Raw genomic sequence first — 27,698 nt, 5'->3', positions numbered from 1 at the left:
ATTCAGGAGTACATATTTACAGACATGGGTACACCAACGCTGCTGGGAAGGACAGGCAAATCTTTTGATTGTTTGCTTGCACGTCCTTTCTCTAGCTATTACAAAGTATACATAAAAAGAAAGATCCACAGCTATTACCACATGGAAAGATTACAAGATCAGTCTTTAAGCCAGAAAAACGAGTCCTGACGTGACCACTGCTGCAAGCAGTGCTCTTTAGCAGTGACTTTTCTTTAGGGCTCACTGGATGTAAATGTGAGGACAGATGGCTATGTCACATCTTACTGCAGGGAAAGAGCCCAGCTTCTTTTCCAGCTCCCCTGCTGTTTTAGGATGTCCAGAATCAGCTTGATACAACTTTCCCTAGGAATAGTGAGGAAGTCAGCAAGAATATTAAAACAAGTACTTGAACAACTTCTTTGGAGCTGGATAAAAACAGTATTTGTAGAATCAGAATGCTCTTTTTTTCCCCCACCTAGATCATACCAGGTAATAGCAGCTTTTCAGGGTCACTCAACCTCTCCTCCTTCCCTCCTTTATCCTGAACGGACCAGAATGAATGTGTCTTATCTTCTCTCTTTAAAATGCCATATAATATCCTTCCATAGTGCTGACAACATCACTGTTACTCTCCAGCAGTTCCAAGACACGGTGCATCACCACTTCAGCCAGAGAGGGGTTGTAGCTCTGCCGAACACAGGTCAGGACATGAAGGAAATGGCAGCCTTTTTCAGCATCTGCAGAAAAAAAACAGGAAAATGCAGCCACGCATGGAGGAATGACTTCAGTCAATGGCTCTTTTTAACTATTATAAACCAGATTAGTCATTAAAAAAACAGCTGTTGGAGAGGAAGAACGCCCTAGGTACTAAAGCAGAGATGCATGTATTCAGAGGGAAGAGATTCCCATCTGTGCCTACAGTTCTCCAATTATCAACCGTTCCCACTGACTTCTCTGGGAATTGTCAGGGCAGTAACACTAGTAATGAGGGCGAAAGATAATTAGTCTTGCAAACTCTCCAGTGCTCATTCAGTACAACCTGATGATGAGGTTAATAACTTAAGGGTACCTCCAGTGTCCACCTATGCATGCCATTCAGTTTCCACAACTGCAGAAGAAACCAAATGAAAATCCTTTTGCTCATACCCAACTTCAAAAACGTCTAGAACAGAAGGTAGGTCTGTGGCAAGGACCTGTAACTGTTTGCCCAATGCTGGCATCTTGTGGAAAAACTGCTACAGTGCAACTTTCATTCACCTACCAATGTAATCCCATCCCCGCACTTCAGACTACTCAGTTACAGGTGTAGAAAGTCACAGAACTTCAGTATCAAATTTTATCTCCTTTTAAGAGGAATGAACCCTGAAAATGTACAAGAGAACAGGAATGTAAAAATAATCCCCTTTCCTAGAGGGCAAGCCAAAGGTCCTTAATGGCTGTGGTATTGCACGCAGCTATTGTGTGCCTAGCGGAGCCATCATTTGAAGCTCAGCTGTCCCAGTCGACATTTCCTCTAACAGACCCCGCAAACCCACTAATCATCAGTGCTGCAGGCTCCCAGTCTCCCCAAGTGCTGAACTCCACAACAGATTTCTTTTTCCTCCATGGCTAACAATGGAAAACTAGCATAAATGAGACACATCAGCACAAAGGATTTTCCTCCTCCTCAGCCCTCAGCTCACATGATGTAAGGTAAGTTTTATAAGGGTACTGAGAAATTGTCACAGGCCAGGGAGGTCCCTCTATTTTGTTGTTGCTGCCTTCGTTTTTATTTTTGCCAATCTCTACTCTAGAATTGGCTGAGCCCCAGAACTGCCTTAGAAGCTGCTGAGGAAAGTCACTGGTAGATAGGAGGCAATGCTAAGTATTGGTAAATAAACAGTTCAGCCTAATTCCTATTAGGCTGTGAAGCAAGCAAAGATACTTCTTTAGAAGCCAGTGATCCAGCATGATAAAAGACCTTTGTGGCTGGTAGCCAAAAATGCATCCACCACCCTAGGATGGATCAATGCAGAGAACAAAACCATGCCTCTACCTGGTGATAGTGACTGTTGTTGCAAACGAATTGGGTAGCTGCATTTTGCATTAGTCATAGGTTTGTCATAAGAAGGTCAAAGTGTCCATCCCGGATCTACAGTAACTTAGCTTAAGTCTCGATGAATTAGTAGTGACTCAGGTGTTACCCAACAGAACAATACATACCTTCCTCCTAGAAGCTGGCAGGAAATGGCATTTTGGGGTAGCTGCATGTGTGTACAATCATTAAGTAACCCAGAAACACTCCTAGTCTATGACCCAACTTTGAGGGAATACGCTACTTGCAGTGGAGTGATGCTGTCCCTCTTTCATTGACATAGTGGGTTCTAGCTTTTGTCCACCAGCTGAGGTAAGCCAGGATGCTATTAACTGTCTTGCCTGACTACCAGTATCAGAGAGGACAGAGTTATAGAACAACTACCATTTGCCCACTGTGGACATCTCACACAGGGTCCATTCTGACATACTAAATTTAACTTCAAATAGTTCTGGTTTTTTCCTCTCTACTATTAGCTTCATGTAACCTAAAACCAGAGCAAATTTGTCAAAAAAAAAAAAAAAAAGAAAAAAAAAGAAATCTGGACTAAGTCTACCATTTTGCAGTTCAGTCTGGAGTCAAAACGTACTGTCACCCTCTTCTGGCTATCTTAAGCCTCTAGATAGACCCACAGTGGCCTCGCATGAGGGCATTTAAGATCAGGTTGTTTGGAATTACAATTGGAGCCAAGAACTAGGATTGTCATGTAGGCATATTACAGAACAGGGTTTGCGGAGCTCTGACTAGGCATGCTGAGGATTTTTTTATTTGTACAATAGATCCAGGCAACTGGGTTGGGCCTGAGAATGTGTCACAACTAAAGCAATGGGGTGAGGCATTGCCTTGAAAACTGGCAGAGAGAACTCATTGGAGAGAAGAGTTTGGTTTATTATAAATCAGTCTTCCTGTCATGGAAGATTAATATTACTCTTGAAGGAAAATGGGTGGGAATTTCTTGCAACAAACAAGCAAAAGCCCGTGAGGTATTACCATGTTCTTAGTTTCTCACCAGGAGCCTGCTCACCAGTCGAGGCCAAGCAGGTGGCTAAGACTGCCATCCCACCAGCAGAGGGGGGCCGACAGTTACATTGAGCGCTGTGCTCTTGCATCATTCCGTGACAATAGAATATCCACCCTCTTGGTTTTGACAGACACTTCTTGGCTTTCCTTCCCAAAATCTTCTATTACCAGTGACCAGGACATTAAAACAGTCCTTCTGAAAACTAGCAAAAAGACACCGACCTGGAAATTGTCCTCTTTACAACAGGAAACTAAGTAGGTGGAAAGCTTCAAGTAGAGCAAGAGGCTCTGTAAAGCAGTTGCTATTTTTAACCTGCTCAGTATGGAACACATGCTTTGAGGACTCAGGACTCTTCAAAGTCTTTTCTGTGACTGATCTAAAGTTTCTCTGCTACTGACTCCTCCTGACTGGGAAAAAGAACTTCCCAACCCCTCAAGGAGCACTGAGAGTACTTTACCAGGGTAATAATGCACAGCAGAGGAGTTAAACACCAAGCAGTCACTCAGTGCCATGTCTCAACTGTATACAGGTTCTGGCCTTTATAGTGGCACAATTCTTAAAAAAAAACAACCAAACAAACAAAAAACCCCACAAGTTCCCAGGAGAACTAGCTGATGTATAAAATGGGCAGAGGAATGATTTCACTCTTACAGAGATGATGTTTGTATTTGTTAATTGGATAAAAGACAACAAAACAATGTGATATGGTAACATTGCACCGAAACAGCCTCAGGCAAATAAGCCCATCTTCACCTGCATGCCCAGTAACATCTACTCCCTCCATCCCCCAAAGACAGAGAACTTTTACCTCCACCTACAAACCCTGTCTACAATTGTACCACTGCTTAAAGTAGCCAGTTGAAAACTCAAAAATAATACTACTTCACCCAGCCTTTTTTCACTGCAGGATAACCATCATATACCAGGTCCTACAAGCACTGTTATAGTTACAATAGTATAAGGATATGAGCAATTTAAGATTATATGCCTTATGTTCCAGTCAGTCATTTATTCTGTACTAAAGTGCATTCTACCACACAGAGAGCTGCACTCCAGCAGCAAGTGATCCCTGCTGACACATTCTGCCCAATGAATTGAAAGAAACTCTGTAGCAATGTACCTGTCTAATTAGCAGACATTCAAGTCAAGCACAAGCTATCACTATGGCAATAAGACACAATAGGCTTGAGGGACAGGGATAACTCAGAAGCCACACGAGGTACATTATCTGAAAAGACGTGGATTTTTGTTAGACTGCAATCCCTACCTGCAAAAAACAACAACTTGAGCTCTACCTGAGCTTAAAATCTACAGAGAATATCCTACTGACTTCAATAAATTTTATTGTTGACTTAATGGAGGCGGGGATTTCACCTTTCTGAATGGTAACTTTTGTGTCAACTCCCCTGTAGAAACTGAACTAGCAAGATTTGCTACTTATCCAGAGTGCAAAGCAAGAGCTGCTAGGTGCTGACCTAACTTCATTACATTTGGTTCCTCCCAAAATCTAAGTATTCTCAAAAGTTATAGATCTAGGATGATGGCTGTTTATTTCAGATATGAGAGGTTTGCTTCCTGCTGGGCACACCTGCTCTTTCCCTCTCTATGCTCACAGGAAGCCGCTCTTGCACTCCTGCTTTTAGCTATACTGATTAGCTACACCAGCAACTTCGCTCCGAGTTCAAGGGTAAGGACAAGAAGCATATCTAATCCATCAGCAGGAGGAGATATTGTCATCAATATATCAGCACCAGCTCATCAGAGCCCTGATCACACTGCTACTTACGCCTGGGTTTTCGACAGTCATCTTTAATCACATCAAGGGTCACTTTAAGCAGCTCCTTATCATGGTCAGTCACCTGGAGAAAACAGAAGAAACTGGCAATTTATAGCAGTCTATTTCACAGTAGATGGCATGGCTGTTGGAAAGCAATCCAAGGCCATGATGTATTCTAAACTAACACTGTCATAACTACAGTCTGCATTATATACTGCCTCCGAGACTAATAATGAATGTTAAATCTTCAGTTATTATTTTTAGTACCATTTAGCAGCATCCATGATTTAGGTGAGGAACCTGATGTACCAGAATTCAACCCAAAGGAGGGTGACTGACTCAGCAGAACACCAAGTTTCAACTCACTTCGATAAAGTGAACTGTCCCAGGCTTCAGCGTGCTCAGCTGGATCAGCGCACAGTTTGGCAACCCAGTGAACACAGACTGCACTTGGAACAGCAGCAGTGCTTAAGTCTGGTGCTGAGTTACAAAAAGAACTCAGTGGACGATGCAGAAGTAAAAGCAACAGTGAAGTAAGCTGCAAACAAGACTTCTGAGTAAACAGACAGCACTTGGATGCCAGCTACTGTTTCTGAAACATTTCTACTGTTTCTACTGACTATGAGAGTCATACCCCGGAACTTGTTTGCAACCACAGCTCAGTTCCTTACATGGTATAAGTCCTTGCAGCTACTAGGTTTCTGGAAAACCACCCCTTTTTCTTTTAGCATCCTTATTGCTTCCTTAAAAACACTGTGAATCCTTTTGGCACTGGAGTCACTTTTTGACTTCACCTGGATGGGAAGAAAGGAATGAAGCAGATGGTGAGAAATCTCAGCTCAACTGAAGTTACCAGTAAAGGCTCCAGATGCTTTCAAGAGCAAGAGAACTTCAGGTGATTTTGTTACACATTTTTCTTCATTTAGTAATTCACAAATCATATCTGTTATGTATGAACTAACCAACATCCCTGAGCTTTAAAAAAAACCCAAACAAGCAAACAATAGAAGCTTGTGCTATTCTTAAGGAACCACAGACTCCTAACTTCCTTCTTTGTATTTAGCAGCTATTTGATTATGTACTGAGAACTGTCTTCTGGAATAGGCTTGTGATGCTTGCAGAGCATTTGACTATTTATCTAATCAAGCTTTGCTCATATTCAGAGTTTTCCTGGTAATAAGGGTAGGAAGATAGGGAGATCAGTGCTTTGTAAGGTGATATTCAGGAGGAATTCAAGTGCTGGGGATTGGATTCCCATCTCCTGATTTGAAACTGAGGAAGTGTCCAAGGAAAAGGAGGAAACTGGCAGCAATAGTCTTTGTTTCTTGTCCCCTTCGTTTCCAAATTTTTACACACATTCTGGTTGTGCTCTCAAGAGTTTCTCCACAGCCTAATGAAATGATAGGATAAAGAGCATGCAAGAAATTAAGAGAGGTATACGAGATAAGGGAACAAAGGATTCAGTTTTGAGGGCAGGTGATAAATAAGTCTCTTGTGAGATGATAACAATGGGCCTGGAAGTCCATAACTGAGGAGGTTATTTAGAACAAAGGATTCTGTGTTTGGAACACATCTAACAGAGTAGGAGGGAAGGAAGGGGAGGAAAAAAAAAAAAAAAAATCAGGAAAAAGCAGGGTTTCTTTGGAAGTAGAGCAGAGCTAAGACAGTGGAATGAAGGTTAGAGAAGTGGAAGGAAATAAAAAAAATCAGTTGTGGAGAGGAGAAAGTATAGGTAGATAAGAGCAAGACCACACCTTACTCTTCTCCATCTCTCTCTGTCCTACTATGTCCTTCAACCTCCCATTTATCTCCACAGATTGCTTCAATTCCCCAGTTATTGTTTCCTCATCTGTTGGGAGCACACTGTGCTCCCTGTGGTTTTCTTTGAGAACAGAGCTAAACTGCTTCCCACAAACCAAAGTGTGATAACTAGAACCACACCAGAGCAACCAAAGCAAGATTTGCCAAGCCATTTCTTCAACTACCACCATAAATGCTCCCACCCTGTTCTGAAAAAAAGTACCAGACTTCACATATCCTACTTCACTCACCAGATGCACTCACAGAAGCCTTGGGAGTGAAACAGGCAACCGCCATGAATGAGTTCACATGAATATGGGAAACAGACACCACATTAGCAATGGAAGAATATCTTTTCACAAAATATTAATCCAATCCATTTGCAAGTCTGAAGTGAAACTCCAACTGCTTCTAAGCCTGGAAGCTGATGTGTCTAACTGGGAATAGTTCCGAGATCCAATGGGAATATTAGTGTTAGCATGCATCACAAGTTTCTCCATCCTCTTCCTCCAGCTAATCCTCAATATTTCAAAAGGCCATAATCATCTGTCTCTCTCTCTATCCCACAACAGCTAACTATCTTTTTCCTCTCAAATAGACCATCAAAAGTAATTGCCTAATAGTTCAAGATAATTAACATAGAACAATGGCTATTATTCTCAGTTCAGTTCTCTCCTGTTCCAGACTGAAGGACTCCAGTGCCCAAACGTTTGTCTGTCCCCCTGTCCACCATAGCTATATCAGTCTGGATAACAACAGACACTGCTTCTAATTACAAACTTAACCATACATCTGGACACCCTTCCAGTCACAGCGTTACTACCACTATCATATTTCTCTTCATAGTGCCTCTTCTGATGAACTGAAGAAACAAACAGAAAATATAGCATGAAGGGTTAACTGAAGAGTGAATATTTTCTCATGGAAAAGCACATTCTCATAGCCATATGTAAAAAGAAGAGACTTTGCCTCTCACTCAAATGCAGTAATATATCCTCAAGAATCTAAGTAACTGCTAGCAAAGCAACCACCTCAAGACTCTGATCAATTTTTAATGGGAAAGCAAACATTTGGGGAGAAAAAAAAGATGAAAATCTCTCCAAAGCAGCACAATAATTATTCAGTTTGGCTTAACACTGAGATCCCGTCAGAAAAGGGAGATAATTAAAAACAGACTCTGTGTGAACTGACACGCAGCTCAGCCTGGATGGATACTGAAACAGAATCACTAAGAATGCAAGTCAAGGCATTGACAGAGTGAAGGCAGAGAGGCAGGCTTGGGAGCGAGAAAAAAAACTAAGCAGCTGCTACATATCAGCACCCTCTCATACGTGCTGCAGAGCCTAAGGGAAAGGGCTCCATGGCAGAAGGACTGTTCCTGAAGAACAAATGAAGGCTCCTGCCCTCTTCAGGGGCTTTAATATTATCCTGAAATGACAGGAAGTGTTTGGGTTTTTTTCCCTAGTGTGCTCTAGAACATGCTTCCTCCTCTCCATCCCTCTGAGTAAAGCAACAAGTGAGGAGTTTCTTTGTGAACACAACCTGAAATTACTTCATCTGTTCTTTTGGTCCACCCAAAAGATCTCCAGCATCTCATCCTGCAAATTCATAAGTAAATAGTACTTCTTCCCAATACCTTATCACTTTCTTTTATGTCAAACCAGGCCCTCATTTCCTCTGGACTTGGATCGCCCCTCAGAGCCCATGTATACCTAAGCTTGTGGTTTAGTCTACTGAGCAGGATCTACAGGAGACTGAACACGGGGCTATACACAGAGAGAAGAAATCTCGGACTATGAAATCCTATGTGATTTCACATCCCTGCTTTTATTTCAGGAGGAGATTGAAAAATGCTTGCATTTTAACAGTTATAAAGATGTATTGTAGCTGTTAACGTAGTTCCGAGTCACAGCTTATTAGCCATCATTTCACTTTTAGAAAGCTTAGTTTAACTACTGATCCAAAGCACCAGCAAGATTTGAATCTGGATTTTGAATTTACCTCTCACAGTGTTCACACCTCGTTTTGCAAAGTACCCTCCCTTTGGCATGCCTTAGTTTTAGGGCGCACAATTTCAGGTTCCCTGAAGTGTTGACAGCAGGGGTCCTCCCCTCTCCCAAATCAGGCCCTTTTCAAATAAATTAAGCTGTACATCCAACACAGGAGCATCCAAAAATCATTCATCACTTTTGCAAACACGTTCCCCCTGCCACCCTGAGAGAGAAGCAGTTATTAAATAACAATTTTACCATCACTCCCCTCCCAAGACCAGCCAAGGACTCTGCAGCAAAACCAACAGAAGAATCCGTGTCTCCAGAACTAAGTTGGTATTTTAATCAATATATTCCATCTGACAGGTCTCACACAGCTTAGTGGGCTGGTGCTGTGCAACCAGTTACTCTCAGATCTTTAAAACAAGACAAACTCTTTGTACAATCAATAATAGGTCAAAGAATGAAGTGGTACAGGAATTAGTCAGTCTGTTCAAAACGCTGAAAGTATGTAACCTTTGGCTCATGAATCACAACACACCCTGATGGCGTTAAAGTTTCCTGGTATAACCACACACGTGATTCTACTCATGGAGTTGCCCTTTGCAATTTCTCATGCAATGTTTAATCCTCAGCTTAGACAGGTGACAATTTTAATAATAGTGATTCTGGACATGTCAGTCCTGAAGTCCTATAATAAGCTTTGCAATATACATATTTAAAGTAGCAGTTAAGCTTCCTCAAGAGGTAGGAAGACAAGCACATAGCATCAAGAATGTATAATGTACTATGTTATACCTACAGTACAATGTAAAGGGCATACACAGTAACTACAAACAACACTGTAAAACTCTCTGCTTTAACTACTTGTCATTGCTGACCTTGAGATAATACTCAAATCAAGAGAAGTACAAACAGTGGAGTCTGGAAAGCACAACCTGAGTTATGTGTCCAAGCTAGTGACATACACAAACTGGAATGGTAATACTAAAACAGCACACACTATAGCTTATGCATGGAAGAAGTGCATAAAAATGGTTAATCAAGACTGTCTGGTTGCAAGTTGTATTTAATCCAGTTGAGAAACTGGATGGATCAGGTTCACATGTAGTTTTCTTTAAAAAAAGGAACCAAAGGCTTGTCCATTTGCCAAACATAATTGCCTAAGTCCAGCAAGTACACTCTTCAGGGTCTCTAAGCACAAGATTACTTTTTCTGTTTTTTGCTTGTAGTCTTCCTTGTGGTACCCACCGCTCCAGTCTCAAAAGTAATTTGTTTTAAGGGAAAGAGGAAAGGCTACAGTTTAGGGATAGAGGAGGCAGTGGTTATGCAAAATAAAGCTCCACTGGTTTTAAAAATCATAACACATTTGTTAATTTTTAAGTATTTTTAAAAACACCAAGCCTTACAATTCTGTTATTCATCCTCTGTAGACTATAAAATTAAATGTTCTTTAGTATATGTCTGAGCAGAGGACATGATCTGAGTTCTGCCAAGTGCATCTGCTAAAGGGAAATTTATTCTGGAGAACCAGAAGACTACAATGCTCAGAGCCATTAGGACTGGAACTAGGTATTGTATGGGACGTGGACAGGGCTCAGGCACAGTAATGCTGAAAAGGAAAAAAAAGAGATGCTGCCTACCTCAAGCTATCCCAGCTACCTCCTTCCATCTTCATCCCCTGCTCTGCTCCACTGCCAGTGACTCCTTAGCAGCTCACCACCTCCCTGGAGAAAATATTCCATGGGGAGATACCTTCCCACTATGATGTACACTCTGCAAATACTTTAAAAGTTGGGAAAGAGATGAAGGGGGTGCACCACATCTCCTAGGATCACAGGGAAAGGAAGAAAGAGGCAAGAAAAGAGTTTAACAGCAACTGTGCTCTAGAACACTGGAATCAGGGTAAAAAAAAAAAATAGTTACACATCCAAGTAACTCATCCTTTCACATCAGGAAAAGTGCAAAAAGTGAACAAGTGTGTATATTGTGGTGTGGCCTAATTAGTTTGGTCCACTCATCTAGCTCCTGCCTTGCTAAATAGGCATGAAATAACATCGTTCCACGATAGGAGCACCCTTTAGGGCCACACAAAACAGAAGACTACAGAGGGGCAAAGAAAGGAAGAGGGACAGAAATGAAATCTATTACACTTATTTTTGTGGATCAAACTGGGTACTTGACCCTTTGCCAATTATGAGAAGTGACACCTTCAAGAGGCAGAGCAGAGGAACAACGAAATGCATTTCCAGAGCATTACTAGGCACTCCTCTTAAGGCATTCAGGTCACTTGACAACTGCAGGTTCTTTTTTATGCAAAGATATATAAGCCTCTTTGCAAGGAATTAATACCAAAGGGCAACAGGGAGAACTGCAATTTCTAAATAAGCATCTGTGTGTCCAAATTCCTGGGACATATACTCACACCCCTGCATCAGGGTCAGGAGCAACTATTAATTATTATGATAGCTCCTCATGACTGCTAACAACATTGATGCTACACTGCTTTTGTTGGTTTGTTTTTTGGGTTTGGGGGGTTTTTTTGTGCCTTTCTATGTTTGTTCTGCACCAATTCCTACTTTAAATGGCTTTGCAAGTTATCAATCTTGATCTTTCTATAAATGCTGAAATTTCAAAGATGGAAGTTTCCAGTTTTAGTCACAATGACCACTACTTCCTTTAACGTAAAGTGTTTGGGAACTTTTAATACTGTTCCAGCTAGTTTAGAAAAAATACCCTGTCCCATGTTGGATACTCTAGTATCAAACTTTTCTGTCAAAAATGAGAGTAGCTCCTGTTATTGTTAATATCCACGCTTGCTTTAAAGCAAACAACAAAAATGCCTTTAATAAAAATAAAAGAAATGGCTATCAGGAAGCAGCTATCAGAAGCAGTTCAACAAGGCCAACAAGAACAGAGCTACTTTTCATTACTATTTGACCTCATCTACAAGGGACTGGTTCTTGGGGTTGTTTTTGCTTGGTTGGTTGGGTTTTTTTTTTTTTAAGAATTAAACAAACATCTGATGTTAACATAACATAGCACTTAACTTTACAGTGCATATCAGAATCAGGCAGTGAAAATGACTGCCATAGATTTACTTCTCTACAGAAAACCAAAAAGTAAACAAGTGAGTCACAATGCTCTAGGTTTAAGTTTCAGTTGCCACTGGTAACATGGTAAAAGCTATAACTCTTTTACTTTTGCAGAAATTTACCACCTCGCACCAGTCAAGAATCTGGTTTGTAATTTATCCAAACAACACAGAGTAATATAAAGCCATTTTACAAAATGTTTTTTGTTCTGTTTCCTGTTCTGCAGTTGATCAAGACTATACTATCTCACTGTACAGTTTCTTAACAGTTTGGTTACATGCAACTGCATGTAAACTGATTTCAATTAAATCTCACCTTCTGATCCTTTCAATCATGGACTTTCACAACTAGGGATTCCAACAAGAGAAACATGTAGCAGGGAGCACTGTTCATCCACTCATTATAATATCCTTTTGAAAGCTACATCTCTATTAATATATTGAGCTTCAAATGAGAAACAAGACAAAGGCTTTGTCCTCCCTTCTCCTGATCAAATTTAGGTCCTCAAACATCTGTCCCAAACAACTTAAGCACCTTAAAGGGTTCTCCTTTCCTGATACTGCCACTATTTACAGATCTAAATAAGTTGGTGCCTGTTGCAGACTCTAAGGTTACTCAGCCCTAACACAAGATTACCCTTACAAGAGAATTTTCTCCTGTGGCTTTCTTCAGTCCAGTTTTATATGTCTCAAGTGACAAGGTTTCCTCAAGCTCTGTAAATAATTCATGCATAAAGATAAAGCACTTGTGGTTTTTGAATCCTCTAAAGGCACCAGTCTCTCATCTGGTTGTTCATGCTTAAAAAAAGTACATGGTATTATTTCCCACCACTAAAAGCTTGAAACAGTTATACTGACTCACCTCCTGACAGCTGGGACTGGGTAGATGAACACCAGCCAGTGACACCAGAGTATCAATTGTTTCCAACTCCTGTTGGTAAAAGGTTTGAATTTTGTTTTCTAATAGAAAGCCTTTCACCTTGTCATGCAGTATATTGATTGAGAAATTCTGACCTTCCAGGCCACTACAAGGATACATAGAACATGTCAAAGGCAAGAAATACACCACTAACATTTTTTAGAACAATTACCAAAAGTTAGCCTGCTAAACTGGTTTTTAAAGGTCAAAAGGTATTTTACTGTCCTTAAATAATCTGAATTTAAACCCTTAATTAAACCAGACCATTTTTATATGCAATAAACATCCAACTGTTCATCTTCAATCATGTGATCTTAAAGGTCTTTTCCAACCTAAACGATTCTATGATTCTATGTGCTGTAACAGTGTTGTGATTTTAAGATCTACAATCTCTGAAGACACACTACATTCATCAGACCTGCCAATAAGCATCCAGCTACCCTTAAACTGAATACAGGAATGGGTGTTTGATGCAGTTTATTGAGGTTATGTATTTGTGATTTGATGATGACACAGGCAGCAGAAGGTGAGAGCATTTTGATGGAATAGCTCCTTATCCTTACACATAAAACAAAACTAGGCAAGGATACTCTTCCATCTAATTTGTTGACCTCATCCCCAAATCTTGCTCCAAACCCCAGCTTTCTTTACTGGATGCAAGAGGTCTGTACACAGTATTTTACAACCTTACTAATATTCACTTTGATTCAGCATTACATTTCTTTTCTCAGATTACAGACAGGTATCTCATCTGTATGGATCATCAATTATTTTGGAGAAAAGCAGGCTACTACTGTATGCTTGTGCGGTGTCTAAATCACTGTGGGGCCCTGTTCTATGTTTCTCCACAGTTACTGCAATAACAAATTATAATAAAATCCCACACTTGGCCCCAAGACCAGTCTGGATACTGCATTTACCTCTGTCCCTCCTCAGGGCCTTGGAAAGGTTTATCATAAACTTCTCTGTAGAGACAGGGGAGCTCCAGCATTCTTGAAATCTGTACATCACACACAGGATCATCCACTTTATCTGGAGCAGCAAAAAAGAACACACATACTTGGCCAGAACTGCCATACCAATCTTTTAAGCAAGTATACCTGAGGCAGCACAACAGAGCTTCACATGCCAGTATTAACTTGGCAAATTTTATTCACTGTTGTTTCTATAAAAACAAAACCACAAAGGCCACTCCTGCTTTTACAGTTTACACAGAGGTAAATGACCTGTTGTGGTGCATTGCAGATTATGCTTTTGTCTGACAACTTATTTAACAGGAATTTATGATCTCTATTTTACCTTTCAGCAATCTTTATCTATTAGATGAAGTTAAGGCATAGTAAGGAGCTTTATTTGGGCCAAAGTGAAAGCAATTTAGAAGCTATTTGAATTGTGTGGCTCTCCTTTAATTAAACAGTGGTATTATTACCAGCCCTTGAATGGGTTATATATTCATAAATCTTCTGTCTGGAAAGGATGGTTGAATCCCTTCTCAGATTTTAGCTAGAGCTGAAAAATCTACAGACTTTTTATCTGAGCTACAGGGTTTTTTAAAAGACGGGCTTCCCCACCACCAAAGGAATTTTTTGAGTATTTTCTTTGGAAGATTTCACTGGGGAAAACCAACTCTTATACAATAGCACAGACACAGAGAAGAGAAGTTATGTAACTGGAAGCTCCTAGGGTGTAAACAGTGGACTGCAGAACCCTGCTGCTCAAATTGCTGTCAGATACAGGGGCAGCACCTGAACATCTGTGCCCGAGTGACTGAAAATTAAGAACGCTTCTCGGTCATTCTGCAGAGCCCAAGAGTTTAGGAGAACCTGGGCTTCAGTAGTACAATGTGCCCACATGCTGCTTTCTGCCCATGGAATGAATTATACAGGCTGTGACAAACAGCAACTGTTTCTCCAAAGCAGCTAACACTCTTGATGAAGTGTGACATAAAAATGACACCAACTCCCTTCCCGTGGGCTTTGGCTGTTCTACTTCAACACAAAGAAAATGGAAGAGCAAGTCACTCTCACAGATACCCAACCACAGTATCTGCATAGCATTCTTGTATGCGTGGTAGTCATCTTTTACAGGTTTTCCAGGAATGCCTTATTTACAGGCAATCTAATCCCACACTAAGTAGTGTGTCTTCTGACCTTACACTGCTAAAATTGAAATAAAGACATATAGATGAAAATCTCTTTAGAAAAATGAGATGCCAGAAAATAAAGTAGAAATTATACAATGAATTACATACAGCTTAGATCTTCTTACAAATTCAGACAATTAAGTTACATATGTCACAGATCCATAACACTCACAAAAACATAAAGCCTGAATTTCTCTTTGTTGCCTGTAGGTTCGGATGTGACCTCTGACCCTGACAATATCGCCGATCTCCAGCTTGGTTTTCTGGCTCACCATTTCTTGGAGTTTCTTCATCTGTTCAAGCACAGTAAGACTGCTGGGTGTGCTTGGACGACCTGTAAGAAGTGAGGGAAAGGAGATCAGGCATTACGGCCAAGAGAACTGTCCTTCTGCACTCATCCAAACAACTAAGCACCACAGGAGTCATATTACTAAAAAAGGGGCAAGGTCCCAGGTGCCCTGGGTAGCAAAACTTTTGGGTGACCAAGTTAGCTTAGAGTATCACATTTATTTAAACAGTTCATCTGGGGAAAGTGTAAAAGGAAGGAGATACTGATTTACCACTGAAAATGTCATAGATCGGTTGCAAAATTGAAACATTCATTTGAAACGGGTTTTGTCAAGCTAAGATGGATGAGAGGGGAAAAGAAAGATCAGCTGGACTTTTTACATAAAAGAAGAATGAGTCATCGGAAGTGGGGCCAAAGTATTCATGTGATGCGATTTGATGTCGACACTGAGGTGAATGCAACTTGACAGAACTTCACGTTTATGTAACACACCTTTACAGGAGAGTAAATTCTTCATAATTTAAAACCTGATTAATGATCCAAGTATCCCTGATCACAATTACAAAAGGCTGGAAGAAAGTTTCCTGGGCCCCTTAGGAGCTGTTTTCTTTAGCAGGTACAAATGAATTAATTTCCATTAATAACATAGTGTCCATTCAAGCACTACTGATGTACACGTAAAATAAGAACACAAGGCTGAAACAAGCCTTCTGGGTCCTCATTCTATTTCAAGCAGTATTTCACGCAATTCCTTTAATGAATTTAAGTTCCATAAAAACCTGATTTGATTGTGGGTCCCCATTATTTTTTTGGAAAGCTGTGCCACAACATCACCTCTCTAAAAGTGAGAGCTGTCTTCTAGATTCCAGTTGCAGTTGGGCTCGTTTATATCACTTGTCATATCATTGTTAAATGTAAGTAAGTATGAATTATCTGTCTGTATACACGGGCTTGTTCCACAGACATCAAAGTTTTGAACTTTTACCTCAAGCTTTCCTTTCCCCATTATGTGTGTATGTAACCATAACACTGGAAGATGACACTAGTAACATTTATTTCAGTAGGGTTTAATCAGCTCCATATCAGGGTTGCCAATCTACTACCATGAGCTTTCAAGAAGGCCTGAAGTAGAAAGTATTCCATACTTGGATCTATGGGAAATGGTGGGAGAAAAAGCAAATAGAAAGCCAGACACTAGTGAGTTCTTCTGTCACCTAGCACAATAATAGATTAATTTCTAAATGTGCAGAAATTGTGCACTTGAACTTTCCCAAATCAAAAGACTGCTGGCATCCTCCCACTGTGTTTTAAGCTACTTCAGAGTTCACCACTGGCAGTATATGCATGAGCAGGAGGAGAGTATGAATGCAAACAAAGAAGAGAAGATGAATCCAGAAACCACCATATTACAAGGGTGGGGAACATAGGCCGGGTTGCTGATCAATGGATTGGCTTTGGAAACAGAAGCTGTGGCACGTGGCAGATTTCTAGCCCAGCTCCTCACTAGATAAAGTCACAAAAAGAATCGTAGAATCATAGAATTGTTTAGGTTGGAAAAGACCTTTAAGATCATCCAGTCCAACCATTAACCTAACATTACCAAGTCCACACTAAACAAATCAAGGGTAGACTAGACTAAACCATGTCCCGAAGTGCCACATCTACCCGTTTTTTGAATTGTTCCAGGGATGGTGACTCCACCACCTCTCTGGGCAGCCTGTTCCAATTCTTGACCACCCTTTCCCTGAAGAAATTTTTCCTAATATCCAACCTAAACCTCCCCTGGTGCAGATTGAGACCATTTCCTCTTGTCCTATTGCTAACTACTTGGGAGAAGAGACCAACACCCACCTCACTACAACCTCCTTTCACGTAGTTGTAGAGAGCGATAAGGTCTCCCCTCAGCCTCCTCTTCTCCAGACTAAACAACCCCAGTTCCCTCAGCTGCTCCTCATAAGGCCTGTGCTCCAGACCCTTCACCAGCTTTGTTGTCCTTCTCTGAACACGCTCCAGCACCTCAATGTCTGTCTTGTAGTGAGGGGCCCAAAACTGGACACAGTATTCCAGGTGTGGCCTCACCAGTGCTGAGTACAGGGGAACAATCACCTCCCTGCTCCTGCTGGCCACACTATTCCCGATACAAGCCAGGATGCTGTTGGCCTTCTTGGCCACCTGGGCACACTGCTGGCTCATGTTCAGCCGGCTGTCAACCAACACCCCCAGGTCCTTTTCAGCTAGGCAGCTTTCCAGCCACTCTTCCCCCAGCCTGTAACGTTGCATGGGGTTGTTGTGACCCAAGTGCAGGACCTGGCACTTGGCTTTGTTAAACCTCATACAGTTGGCCTTGGCCCATCGGTCCAGCCTGTCCAGGTCCCTCTGCAGGGCCATCCTACCCTCCAGCAGATCGACACTCCCACCCAACTTGGTGTCATCTGCAAACTTACTGAGGGTGCACTCAATCCCCTCATCTAGATCATTGATAAAGATATTAAACAAGGCTGGCCCCAAAACAGAGCCCTGGGGAACACCGCTCGTGACCAGCCGCCAACTGGACTTAACTCCATTCACCACTACCCTCTGGGCTCGGCCACCCAACCAGTTTTTTACCCAGAACCATAAGAGGAAGATTCTCTGAACAATGTCACAGCATAGAATTGAAATACCATGTTACTCAGATAAGGAAAAGGCATGACAGGTCATAATGTAGTGGTTTTATTGGCATCACCACTGGATATAACACAAGAAGTAATACGAAACTCCCCAAATGGCCCAGGCTGTAGGATGTGATGGTTTAAAAAAAACCCAAATAATTGCAATTAAAAGTTAAATTTGCCTTCTGCAAGTTTGATCATTTACTAAATTATGTAAGGCATGAGCAAAAATGTACAGTCAAAAGAGGAATTATTTATTTGATAAATTACCTGATAAAGAAGTTTCTGCTACCATGGGATTTTTCCAGCAGACACAATTTATAACTCCAGTACTATCATCCACTGAAAAAAAAAAAAAAATTGCAAGAGTTACAGAGTAAGAAAGCACGTAGTAATGGTCCAAGAAGTGAAGATACATAGATATAGAGGCAGATGACTGCCAACAATATCTCATTCCAACTAGCCTGAAAGGGGAAGCGGGTGCCCAATCCCTACGTATACCTCTGAAATAATCTCCACAGTCGTTTCAGTTGTGGAAGTAGCTCAGCACCAGATACCATGCTTATGTGCACAATCAGCAAAGTAACAGGTTATAGTCTCAAAAAAAGATCAAGCACTAATTTAAGTTATGAGGCTTCAGTACATATATTGGATACTAAAAGGTTTTAATGTCCTTGACAAGGTCAGAAGAAGAATCGGTGTTGAAAGCTGAAGCGAGACAAATTAAAATAGGAAACCAGGCACAAAACACAGAAGCATTACTGTAACAGTGAGAAAACAGCATTTCAATGGTGGGGGGCACAGTCATATGAATAGACTAGGAGTGCTGCTACCTCCAGCTGCACTGGTTTCCACACTAATATTGTGCACAAAGTCTGTTGGCCTTTCCCATATAAGAAGATGTTCCAGAGAGCAGAAAGGCAGCTCCTCTAGCCAGGCAGGACAGAGAACAGCACATGCTTGTGGTTCTGCTCTAGGCCAGGAATTCCCAACTTAAAGTACATATACTGGTGACATGCAAGCCACTTCCGTTGCCAAAAAAGCTTAACACCATCTCCTGAGCATGGGAGCTGTCTAGCTTTTCCTGTCTTCCTAGTACCTAACCAAAATAAATTTTGCAATTTCTGTCCCAGGCACTGCATTGTCAAGGACACCAGAAAAAGACAAAACCCAAAGAAAAATAAAAACCTATCAGAAGAATCAATTGTTCTACAGATCAAGAGACTGTATATAGATGGCACATCCAACAAACACTCTCTAAATAAAAAGGCACTAAATGTCTGTCAAACCACAGCAAGGATCACATTTCCAGACCAGGCCAACGCTCCAAGCTCCTTGAATGTAGCCATCTCAAAGACTGAGCTTCCACTCTTCACAAATTGGAATCTGCAATTTTCTTCTGCTCCTTAAACCAGATCCATGACTACGAAAGTAACAACAATGTTTACCAGGAAGATACTGATTGGTACCTGCACTCATTTCCTCCAGGAACCATAGCATCAAAGCAAAATGCTTTTGCATTGTCTCATGTTTCAAAACAATCTCCCTATTTGGGGGGTCCAATTTCAAATCATTGTCTTGCCTTCCTGTTTCCCAGTGGCTTAGCTGCACATTCCTAGTAACAAACACACAGCATTTATATGTATGCTTATCTCATTGCTATCCCCGTTTTGAGCTGCTATGTCTGCAGCTATTTCAGCAGCTTTCATTTTGTACCAGAACATAGATAATGACCTAGCTGGTAGGATTTTTAGTTAGCGATAGGACAAGAGGAAATGGGCTTAAGCTGCACCAGGGGAGGTTTAGGTTGGATATTAGGAAAAATTTCTTTACGGAAAGGGTGGTCAAGAATTGGAACAGGCTGCCCAGAGAGGTGGTGGAGTCACCATCCCTGGAAGTGTTCAAAAAAACGGGTAGATGTGGCACTTTGGGACATGGTTTAGTCTAGTCTACCCTTGACTGGTTTAGAGTAGACTTGGTAGTGTAGGTTAATGGTTGGAGTGGATGATCTTAAAGGTCTTTTCCAACCTAAACGATTCTATGATTCTATGATTTCCTCTCCTTGGTTTAGACAAAAAGTAACTATTTTAGTAGGAGTCAGAGCCCCCATATACCATGCCAAGCCATTCATGCAAGCCAACAATGGCAATAAGGAACAGGGCAGATGACATTTCATGATTACATTACTGCAGCTTCTAGGTGTTCCAGCTTGTGACTGGCTGTTGCACCAACTGCGACAGATATGCTTCCTAAGAAGGGCCTAGAAGCAAAACAAACAAGACTGAAGGATTAGGAAGCCAGACTCTTCCTCATCAATGTAACAGCTGAAAATGGAGTCCTGAGAGATTGACCTGCTCATGACCACATGGGGAATCTGGTAGCAGAGCAAGGCTCCAAAACAAAGTTTTCCCAGCTCACAAATAAAAGCTTTGAGCAAAAAGACAAATAACTCCTGAAGTACAGATGAATGAGAACTCTTGCAATTGCATTCTAATTAGACAGGAGAATGTTAATCTATTTTGAATGCACTCAAGGGGTCTACAGGCTTTTGAAAACTTCCTGTGCTGCCTGTGCCGCCCTTCCTCATCTCCTTGGGTTTAAACTTTTGTTTGTTTGTTTTTTGTGGGTATGTTTTTTTTGTTTTTCTGGTTTGTTTTGTTTGGTTGGGTTTTTTTGACTCTTACATTAACTGTTTGGGGGGTAGCACTCTCAAAGCTACCTGGTAAATGAGATAATTGCATTCATTTTTATTTCTTTATAATAAAAAGGGTATGGTTCTTATAGGGCCTATGTGAGCCTACTGAGATCCCAGTGAGATTTTTTTCATGTTTTTATGGCAGGTGCCTTTTAGCCTTTCAAAACAGTTCTGGAATATAAGGAAAACCACATGTGATGTTTGGTTTTGTTAAAAAGGAAAGGAAAAAAGGTCAGAAAGGTGCATTAGCTAAAATATGAGCTTATTCAAAGCTACACTTTCATTAGATATCCTTCTCCTAACTGACCATAATAGCAGCAATAAACAATCAAATCAAAATGTCAAAAATCAGGTTTTACACAGCATGATTTTTTTTTTTTTTTAAGAGTCAATTCACTCTCTTTTACAATTATTATTTTGTCACCAGTTCTGGCTGTATGGTTTTCAGCACAGAGAGGCCCTAAGCTTCTCTTAAAATGAGCAGTGTGTATTCTGAAGTAGACAGATAGGAAATGAGGGGGGAGATAGTGGCAGTGACACAAAGACATTTCAGTTCTCTATCAGAGGAAAAAGTACAAAGGGGGAGCTACTTTGTAAGTCACTTTTAAGCAGACGGAAAGTGAGCAAGTACTGAACAGTGTACAGCACTCCAATTGATGCAGCTCCTGCTCTGTGACTCACCAAACACAGTCTGTTGAACTGAGATGCAAGAAGTTACAAGCAGGAAACTGTCTAAGAAGTTACAATTTTATCCTGGCAGAGTCAGCCTGCCTGAAAGAGAGGGCAGGCTGGGGAGGGGCACCCTGGCAGGTAGCCTGAAAGCTCAATCCAGGAACTGCTGGAACAAAGAGTGGAGTTGGATGTGAAAGGACAGCAGGAAGCCAGGCTCACCGAGAGCTGTACTTAAAGGTGAGCTGATCTAACACTAAGGCCTTAATTCCACTACTCTGCAGTTTCTTTTTATGTCTATTCTTCCATTTTCTGCCCCAATCAAACATTCCCAACAAGTTTACATCCAAACTAATGCTGAGAGCAGCGTAGGAAACCCTTGCCCACAGAATCAGTTTTGTCTTGTTCATTTTGATTCTGTCTTCCTCTGTTCTCATGGAACGATAACTGCATTTGCATACTATGCAATAAAAGAATAATAGCTGACATTCAGTTTATGTTTCAACACTTCATTACATCATCAATTACATCTCCACCTCTTAACTTAGGTGCTTGTTTAGCCTGTGCTACTTTAAGTGCCAGAGAAACTTGTGCTTCAAAATATTTACATCAACTTGTTATTTAATATAATGGCAGGGTAATAACAAACATCCAGAAATTAGACCTAAAGAAAAAAATCTAGAAAAATATCCACTCTAAGAAGCTTGCAGAGGCATTTCTATAGAGCACAGAGTCAACTCTAAGCAGCCGCACCCAGTGCGGGGTATGCTATATGCACTAGGAGTTAATGCTACTCTGCAGCAGTATGATGCAACTGCAAGGCGTTGTGGAAGATAGGACCTGGTTAAGTTGTCAACTACATCTTCACAATACTCCCATGAGTCAGGGAATTGCTGCTGATGCAATTTTGTAAGTGAGGGAATTGGGTAAGAAGAGGTGCTCCTGACTTACCTCCATCATGTAGAAACCCATGGCAGAGGAAGACACAGGACACGAGTCCTTCAAGTGCTTTGATAGGATCAATGCATTTGGCTCCCCCTTCCTACTGTGAGATGACCTCCCCCACCTTTTGAAACTTGCCACATCACCACTACTCCACTCTGCTTTTTCTCCAGATGAGAGAGACAGCTGAACAAAATGACTATCAGATGTTTCCATGTTAATAAAATAGTCTGAATATTGGGAGAAGCAATAGGGAGGAGACAGCTCCAAGCTCATGTTGGCAAGGACTGGTACTATGATGCTTGAGTTGGATTTGCTAAGACTCTTACACATCTAACTATAAACAAGCTCCTGACTGCTATTAAAAGCTGGCTCCAAGATACGACAAAACATACACAGAGTCAGAAGGGATTTCTAAGGCTCAAAAAAGGAAGAAGCGACTTTCTATTTGTGGGCACTTAAATCTGTTTATATCTGACCAAAGGAACTGCACAGACATATATCTGAAGATGATGGTGGAATCCAGTGGCAAAGCAATAACCAAAATTAAGATTTGCTAGATGATCCCAAACAAATCAGTTACTCTGTTTTAACTGTTTCTCTGCTTTTGAAGTGGAGATAAACATTAGTTTCCCTAAGTTTGCTACATAATCTGACAATCTAACATTATGTTAGGCTAAGAGCACACTTGTTTCAAGAACAGACAATGATCAAATAAGGCAACCTTTAAGCTCTAACAGTAACTAAGATTAGAAGGCTGATAAGTGCAAGAAGAAAGAAACTTTTCTTACCTCCATAAATATAAAAGGCATCTCGCTCTTTCGTTTGAACCACTATGCCAACAACATCCACCTGTCTTACTGGATGTCCGTTATAAAAGAATATACCTAGACACAAAACATTCTTGATAGGTATAACTATTTCTTTCAACATCCCACCCTGCATAGTCACATTTGTCAGTAAAACCCATACTTACTTACATATTTAATACATCTTAAATTATACAATGCCTAGTCATGTGAAAAATCCCCTGGATCAGTTGAGGACTGGGAACACTAGAAGGAAGAAAGTATCAGCTCTACTAAGGATACCAAAAGCTTGCTTTTGTAGAATGTCAGAACTTTATTAACCTCTTGTTTTCTCGCACACTTGGATCTGAAAAACAGTTTGTTTGCTGCAGGCATTAGGGGTTTTTTAGCTGTTTTTTGTTTTGTTTTTCCATTTTGGTTTGTTTTGTTGGGTTTTTTTTACATCTTCATCGGGCTTCAGAATAAATAAATAGAACACAATGAAAGCAGTTTGAGCTTCTCACAATGCAGCTGTTCCTGATTAAGGCAGAGCCTCCAAAAGGAAAACTAACATAATTCTGTCTTTCATTTCTAAAAGAACGGGAGCCATGGGGGGTGGGGGGAGAGAAACAACCCTCTTATATTGTGGAGTACACTATGCAGTCATTGTGGACACCATCCTGAACTTCAGTTTCTGAAATAACACATTCTAAAAACATCCCTTCAAAGCTATTTTTGTGCATCTATAAAGATGACTTGAATAATAACAACATGTAAAAACATGTCCAGGAAACTGAGGAATCAGAGCCCAGTGGACTTTGACAGCACTGAGGTTGAAACATGCTGTAATCCCTTTCCAGAGAGTGACAAATGTTGTTAACAAACACTGATGTAAACATACACTGAAGCTTCACAGTGCACTAGCAGGAGGATAATAGGGCAATAAGTTCCAGATATATCCTGGGCCGGCTAATTTTCAGTCAATGTGTTTTCTTCAGTTTTTGAACACCACTACTTTACCGAGATACGTCATCTGGGATGTTCAATAACTGTCTTCTAAAAACTAGGTAACTCAAGGGACTCAGAAGGGAACATTTGGCTCCATACACTGTGGCAAGTCTTATTCTTACAAAGGGAAAGAGAAACAGTGCAGCAAGGGAGTCAGAAAAGCGTCCTGTATTTTAAAAAAAAAAAAAATCAAAACCAAAATCCAAAAATAACTTGTCCTACATAGCTAGCAGCCTTAAATGAGCCTGGAATTAACTTTATTCATGTAAGAAAGACAAAAAAAACCAAAGTTTCAGAAGAAAATCACAGGTATCAGCCAAGCAGCTCATAAACAGAAGTTTTGCTCATAAAAATCCACTGCGATGTTTTAAGGACACATCTATCACTGTCATCTTAGAGCTGGCTATACTAATCGTGCAGTCACCGGTCAGGTCTGGTGTAGAGAATGTGTAGCAGGTCTGTCCACTTTTCTCTCATTCCATTTACCAGGACGCCAATAAACACTGCTATAGAAACCCTCAGTGGAGATGCTCCCAGTGTATATAATTACTCACTAAACCTTACAAAATCTCTATAAAAGGCGGCCTGGGTCAGTTTCAGGCTAAGTCTGTGGAGTAGAGACTCCAAGCTCTTGACTGTGCAAGCAAGCAACACCTTACTATGTTCATTTCCCAGTTAGTAAGCTGAGTTTTGGCAAATGACAGAGACCAGAAAAAACTGGTTCTCTCCATCACCACAAACTCACATAGAACTCCACCCTTACTCTCCAAGAAACTACCTGAATTCATTTGAAAGATGAAATTATATTTACACTATTAAAAGTTATCGAACTTGATGACTTCAAGGGGTAAATTGTTTCTCCTGACAGCTTATTTGTTCAAATTATGTTCATATCGGTAGCAATAAAAATATACTAAACGTTTGAAGGTATGTGCAAGCACATTCAGTCAAGCTCCTAGTAATCCAGTCAATAACACATACATCAACATGCTGTTACCACAACAGGAAGCCACAGCAGCAGTATAGGGGGCTATAGATACAGAGCTCTTTAGGGCAAGTTCCGGTCATGCCTTTACCAGCCTTACTGAGCTGTTTGCCATGCTTTAATTATTATTACCTCCTTTTATGCTATTTGTAGCTTCCCTTGCTTGTTGATAAGCTGTCACAATGCAGTGGTGCATGGTAACTCTGAGAAAAGCTCATTTCCATCATGTGATTATGTGTTACAACCAAGTTTGACACCCACTCTCATTTCAAGGCCTCTGAAACAACACAATTGCTGTTTTTATCTGGGAGGTTTTCCAGCCTTCTTGTCACCATTTATAGCAGGAGAGTAATTGGCCAGGTTTACTGCTTTCCTCTGTGTTGTTTTAAGGCATTAGTCATTGTGGCATCAAATCCTAATGCTTAAAAATGGTAACGAAAAAAACTTATTAGGTCATTCAGTCCATTTCCTCAGGGCCAATGCAAGACCATTCCGTACAGTAAATTCCTGGCAATCTGTACAGTCAGGATATAAACAATCCCAGTGAAGGCCATCCCACCTTTTTCCTGGGAAAGCTGCTCCCCAGTTTAGCAGATGTCATTCTAAGGATGTTTTTCCTGACATTCAGTCTGTGTTTCTTTCCATTCCTCCTAGTTACAACTCTTCATTTTGCACTCATTCATTCTTAATTACCATTACTTAATGACTCATTTATGGCCAATCACATGCTTAGCTTCAGCTGGTCTTTAGGAAACCCATTAAAGGCAGGAAACATTGACAGCAAACACCTACCTTCTTCCTTCCCCAAAATATATTTTTTTAGTGTGTCTGTTGTGCTATCATTTGTTGCCAATAAATAAGATACACTGAAAGATGTCTGGTTTGGTATATTCACAGCGCCAGAAGAACGAACAAAATTCAGGATGTTTGCTCTATGAAATTTCATTTTATTCTTTAACATTTGGTTTAGAAAACGATACAGGATTGCAAGCAAGCTTAGTTGTGCAAAACGCCAGATGCACAGGAAGTGGAGAAAGCTCATGTGCACCAATTCTAAAGGCTGATATCTTAACAGGACAGATACCACTTCCTTAGGATCATCTTACAAAAAAAGTAGTAACAAAATTGAAAGAGTTCCTGAATCAGAAGACAACTCACTTAAGTAAAAGAACAGGAAGGGAAGTGAGAAGGGAAATTCATGTAATTTAAAGGGGGAAAAAAAAAAAAAGAAAAAAGAATCAGGATGGTACTTTCTAGGACTGTTCCTGCTCTTGTGAGATGTTTGTTGATGTTTTTAAGTTTAATTCTTCTGAATATATCTTTGAGTGTGTATGTACTAATGTCCAAGCCCAAACTACAGTCCTATTCTGCTGCATTATTTTGTATTTTGTTTGAAACCAATTAAAATGTCTCTAATTGAAACAGGAACAGTTTTTACCAGATGCATTTGCTACACCAGTACTACTATAAAACTGCACACTTTAAAAAGGCCTGTAAGTACTACTCTAATACAAACATCAACAACAGACTGTAGCCCAATTCTTGCTACAGATTTAAGACAAAAGTCTCCCATCATGTTAAATAACAAAGAGGTATATATACTGGCCTTTGCAGTTTGTGAAGTCCCTACATACACAAAAATGGTGGTGAGAAGAGCAAAAAAAACCCCACCAGTCCTTCCTTTCTGTCATCATCACTGCTGTTATCCTTGCTGTTGAAGAAAAATAAGTAACAAAACCTACAAAGCAGGGCATATTCAAAGAGCAAGACACATGTATCTTGTCTCTATGGAGGGGGGAAAAAAAAACCCCACCCAAACAAAACACCAAAACCAAACCAAAAACATACACTCTGCTTTGGGTTTACTGCTTTTTCTCATTAATTCTAAATTCGTCGGGTTTCTCCCTGATAATCTCACACCTTGTCAAGCTTTAGTTTGGAGTAATGAACCCTTCTACAGCAGAAAACATACTGCAGTCTAAAGTCTTTGTAGTGAAAACAGAAATTCAAGGTCAGACCCATGTTGCTTTAGACAATGTACACATGTGGGTGATATTGGCTGAAGACCAGCAGGAAACAGAATGCAAAGCATACAATTTCCAACAATGGTTAGGAAATAAAAGGTGTGGTGTAAGATTCAGCACAGATGCCAGAATTTACAATAAGGTTGTTCCAATGTATGAAGAATGTCATATATCTATCATATCTAGAAATTAAACAGACAAAGCCTCAAAACCTGTATTGGTTTTATAATATACCAATATCCAGAGGAAAAAGCAGAACATGTACACCCAGCAATGTCATCAACTATCAAAATTTTGCAACAAAGAGGCATAAAATCATTCTCAAATGTTGTAGAGACAGTGGAAAGATATAACACATATGGCCAGAAAGGACCAGCATTTTTAGAGTTAACTTTATCAGAATACAACACACACTACCACACAAAGGAAACGCAACATTACCTTAATGTAAAAGAGATTCTGTATCTATGTATATGAGAGGAAGAAAAGCCATTAAAACAGACATGTTTTATTTTTCACATATATTTCGCACACAACCTGTTGTTCTTAGAACTGTTAAAGGTACTAATGTCACTTAGCTTAGGGGCATGCAAAATTACTGGTGTTCGTGAAGCGTTCTGCAACCCCTTGATAAAAAGTATAACAAATCAATTATAATTCTGTGTGCATCATAATCAGTACACATAAGTACATACCTGGCACTTGTTTAGATTCTCTCATTTCTTTTATATCTTTAATATAGAGTCTTGCAAACGCAGAAAACACAGGATCCATCCCCCAGTGCAGAGAAGGTGTCTCCTCTTCATACTTCTTGGACACAGACTGCAT

At 40.5% G+C, this 27,698-nt stretch overlaps 1 protein-coding gene across 1 annotated transcript; it reads right to left on the bottom strand.

Moving 5' to 3' along the window:
• Positions 1–579: 579 nt before the first annotated feature.
• On the bottom strand, positions 580–27,698 carry STN1 (STN1 subunit of CST complex). Its single transcript, XM_075717803.1, has 9 exons — positions 27,566–27,698; positions 22,857–22,952; positions 18,030–18,101; positions 14,992–15,153; positions 13,618–13,708; positions 12,656–12,788; positions 5,544–5,705; positions 4,882–4,954; positions 580–737 (listed from the first exon to the last, which is right to left on the bottom strand). Exons 1-9 carry the CDS (start codon positions 27,696–27,698, stop codon positions 580–582), a joined length of 1,080 nt encoding a protein of 359 aa, XP_075573918.1.

The sequence above is a fragment of the Pelecanus crispus genome, chromosome 10, assembly GCF_030463565.1.
Source record: "Pelecanus crispus isolate bPelCri1 chromosome 10, bPelCri1.pri, whole genome shotgun sequence".
Lineage (NCBI taxonomy): Eukaryota > Metazoa > Chordata > Aves > Pelecaniformes > Pelecanidae > Pelecanus > Pelecanus crispus.
The sequence above is the reverse complement of the archived record's forward strand: the minus strand, read 5'-3'. Positions and strand labels throughout refer to the sequence as shown.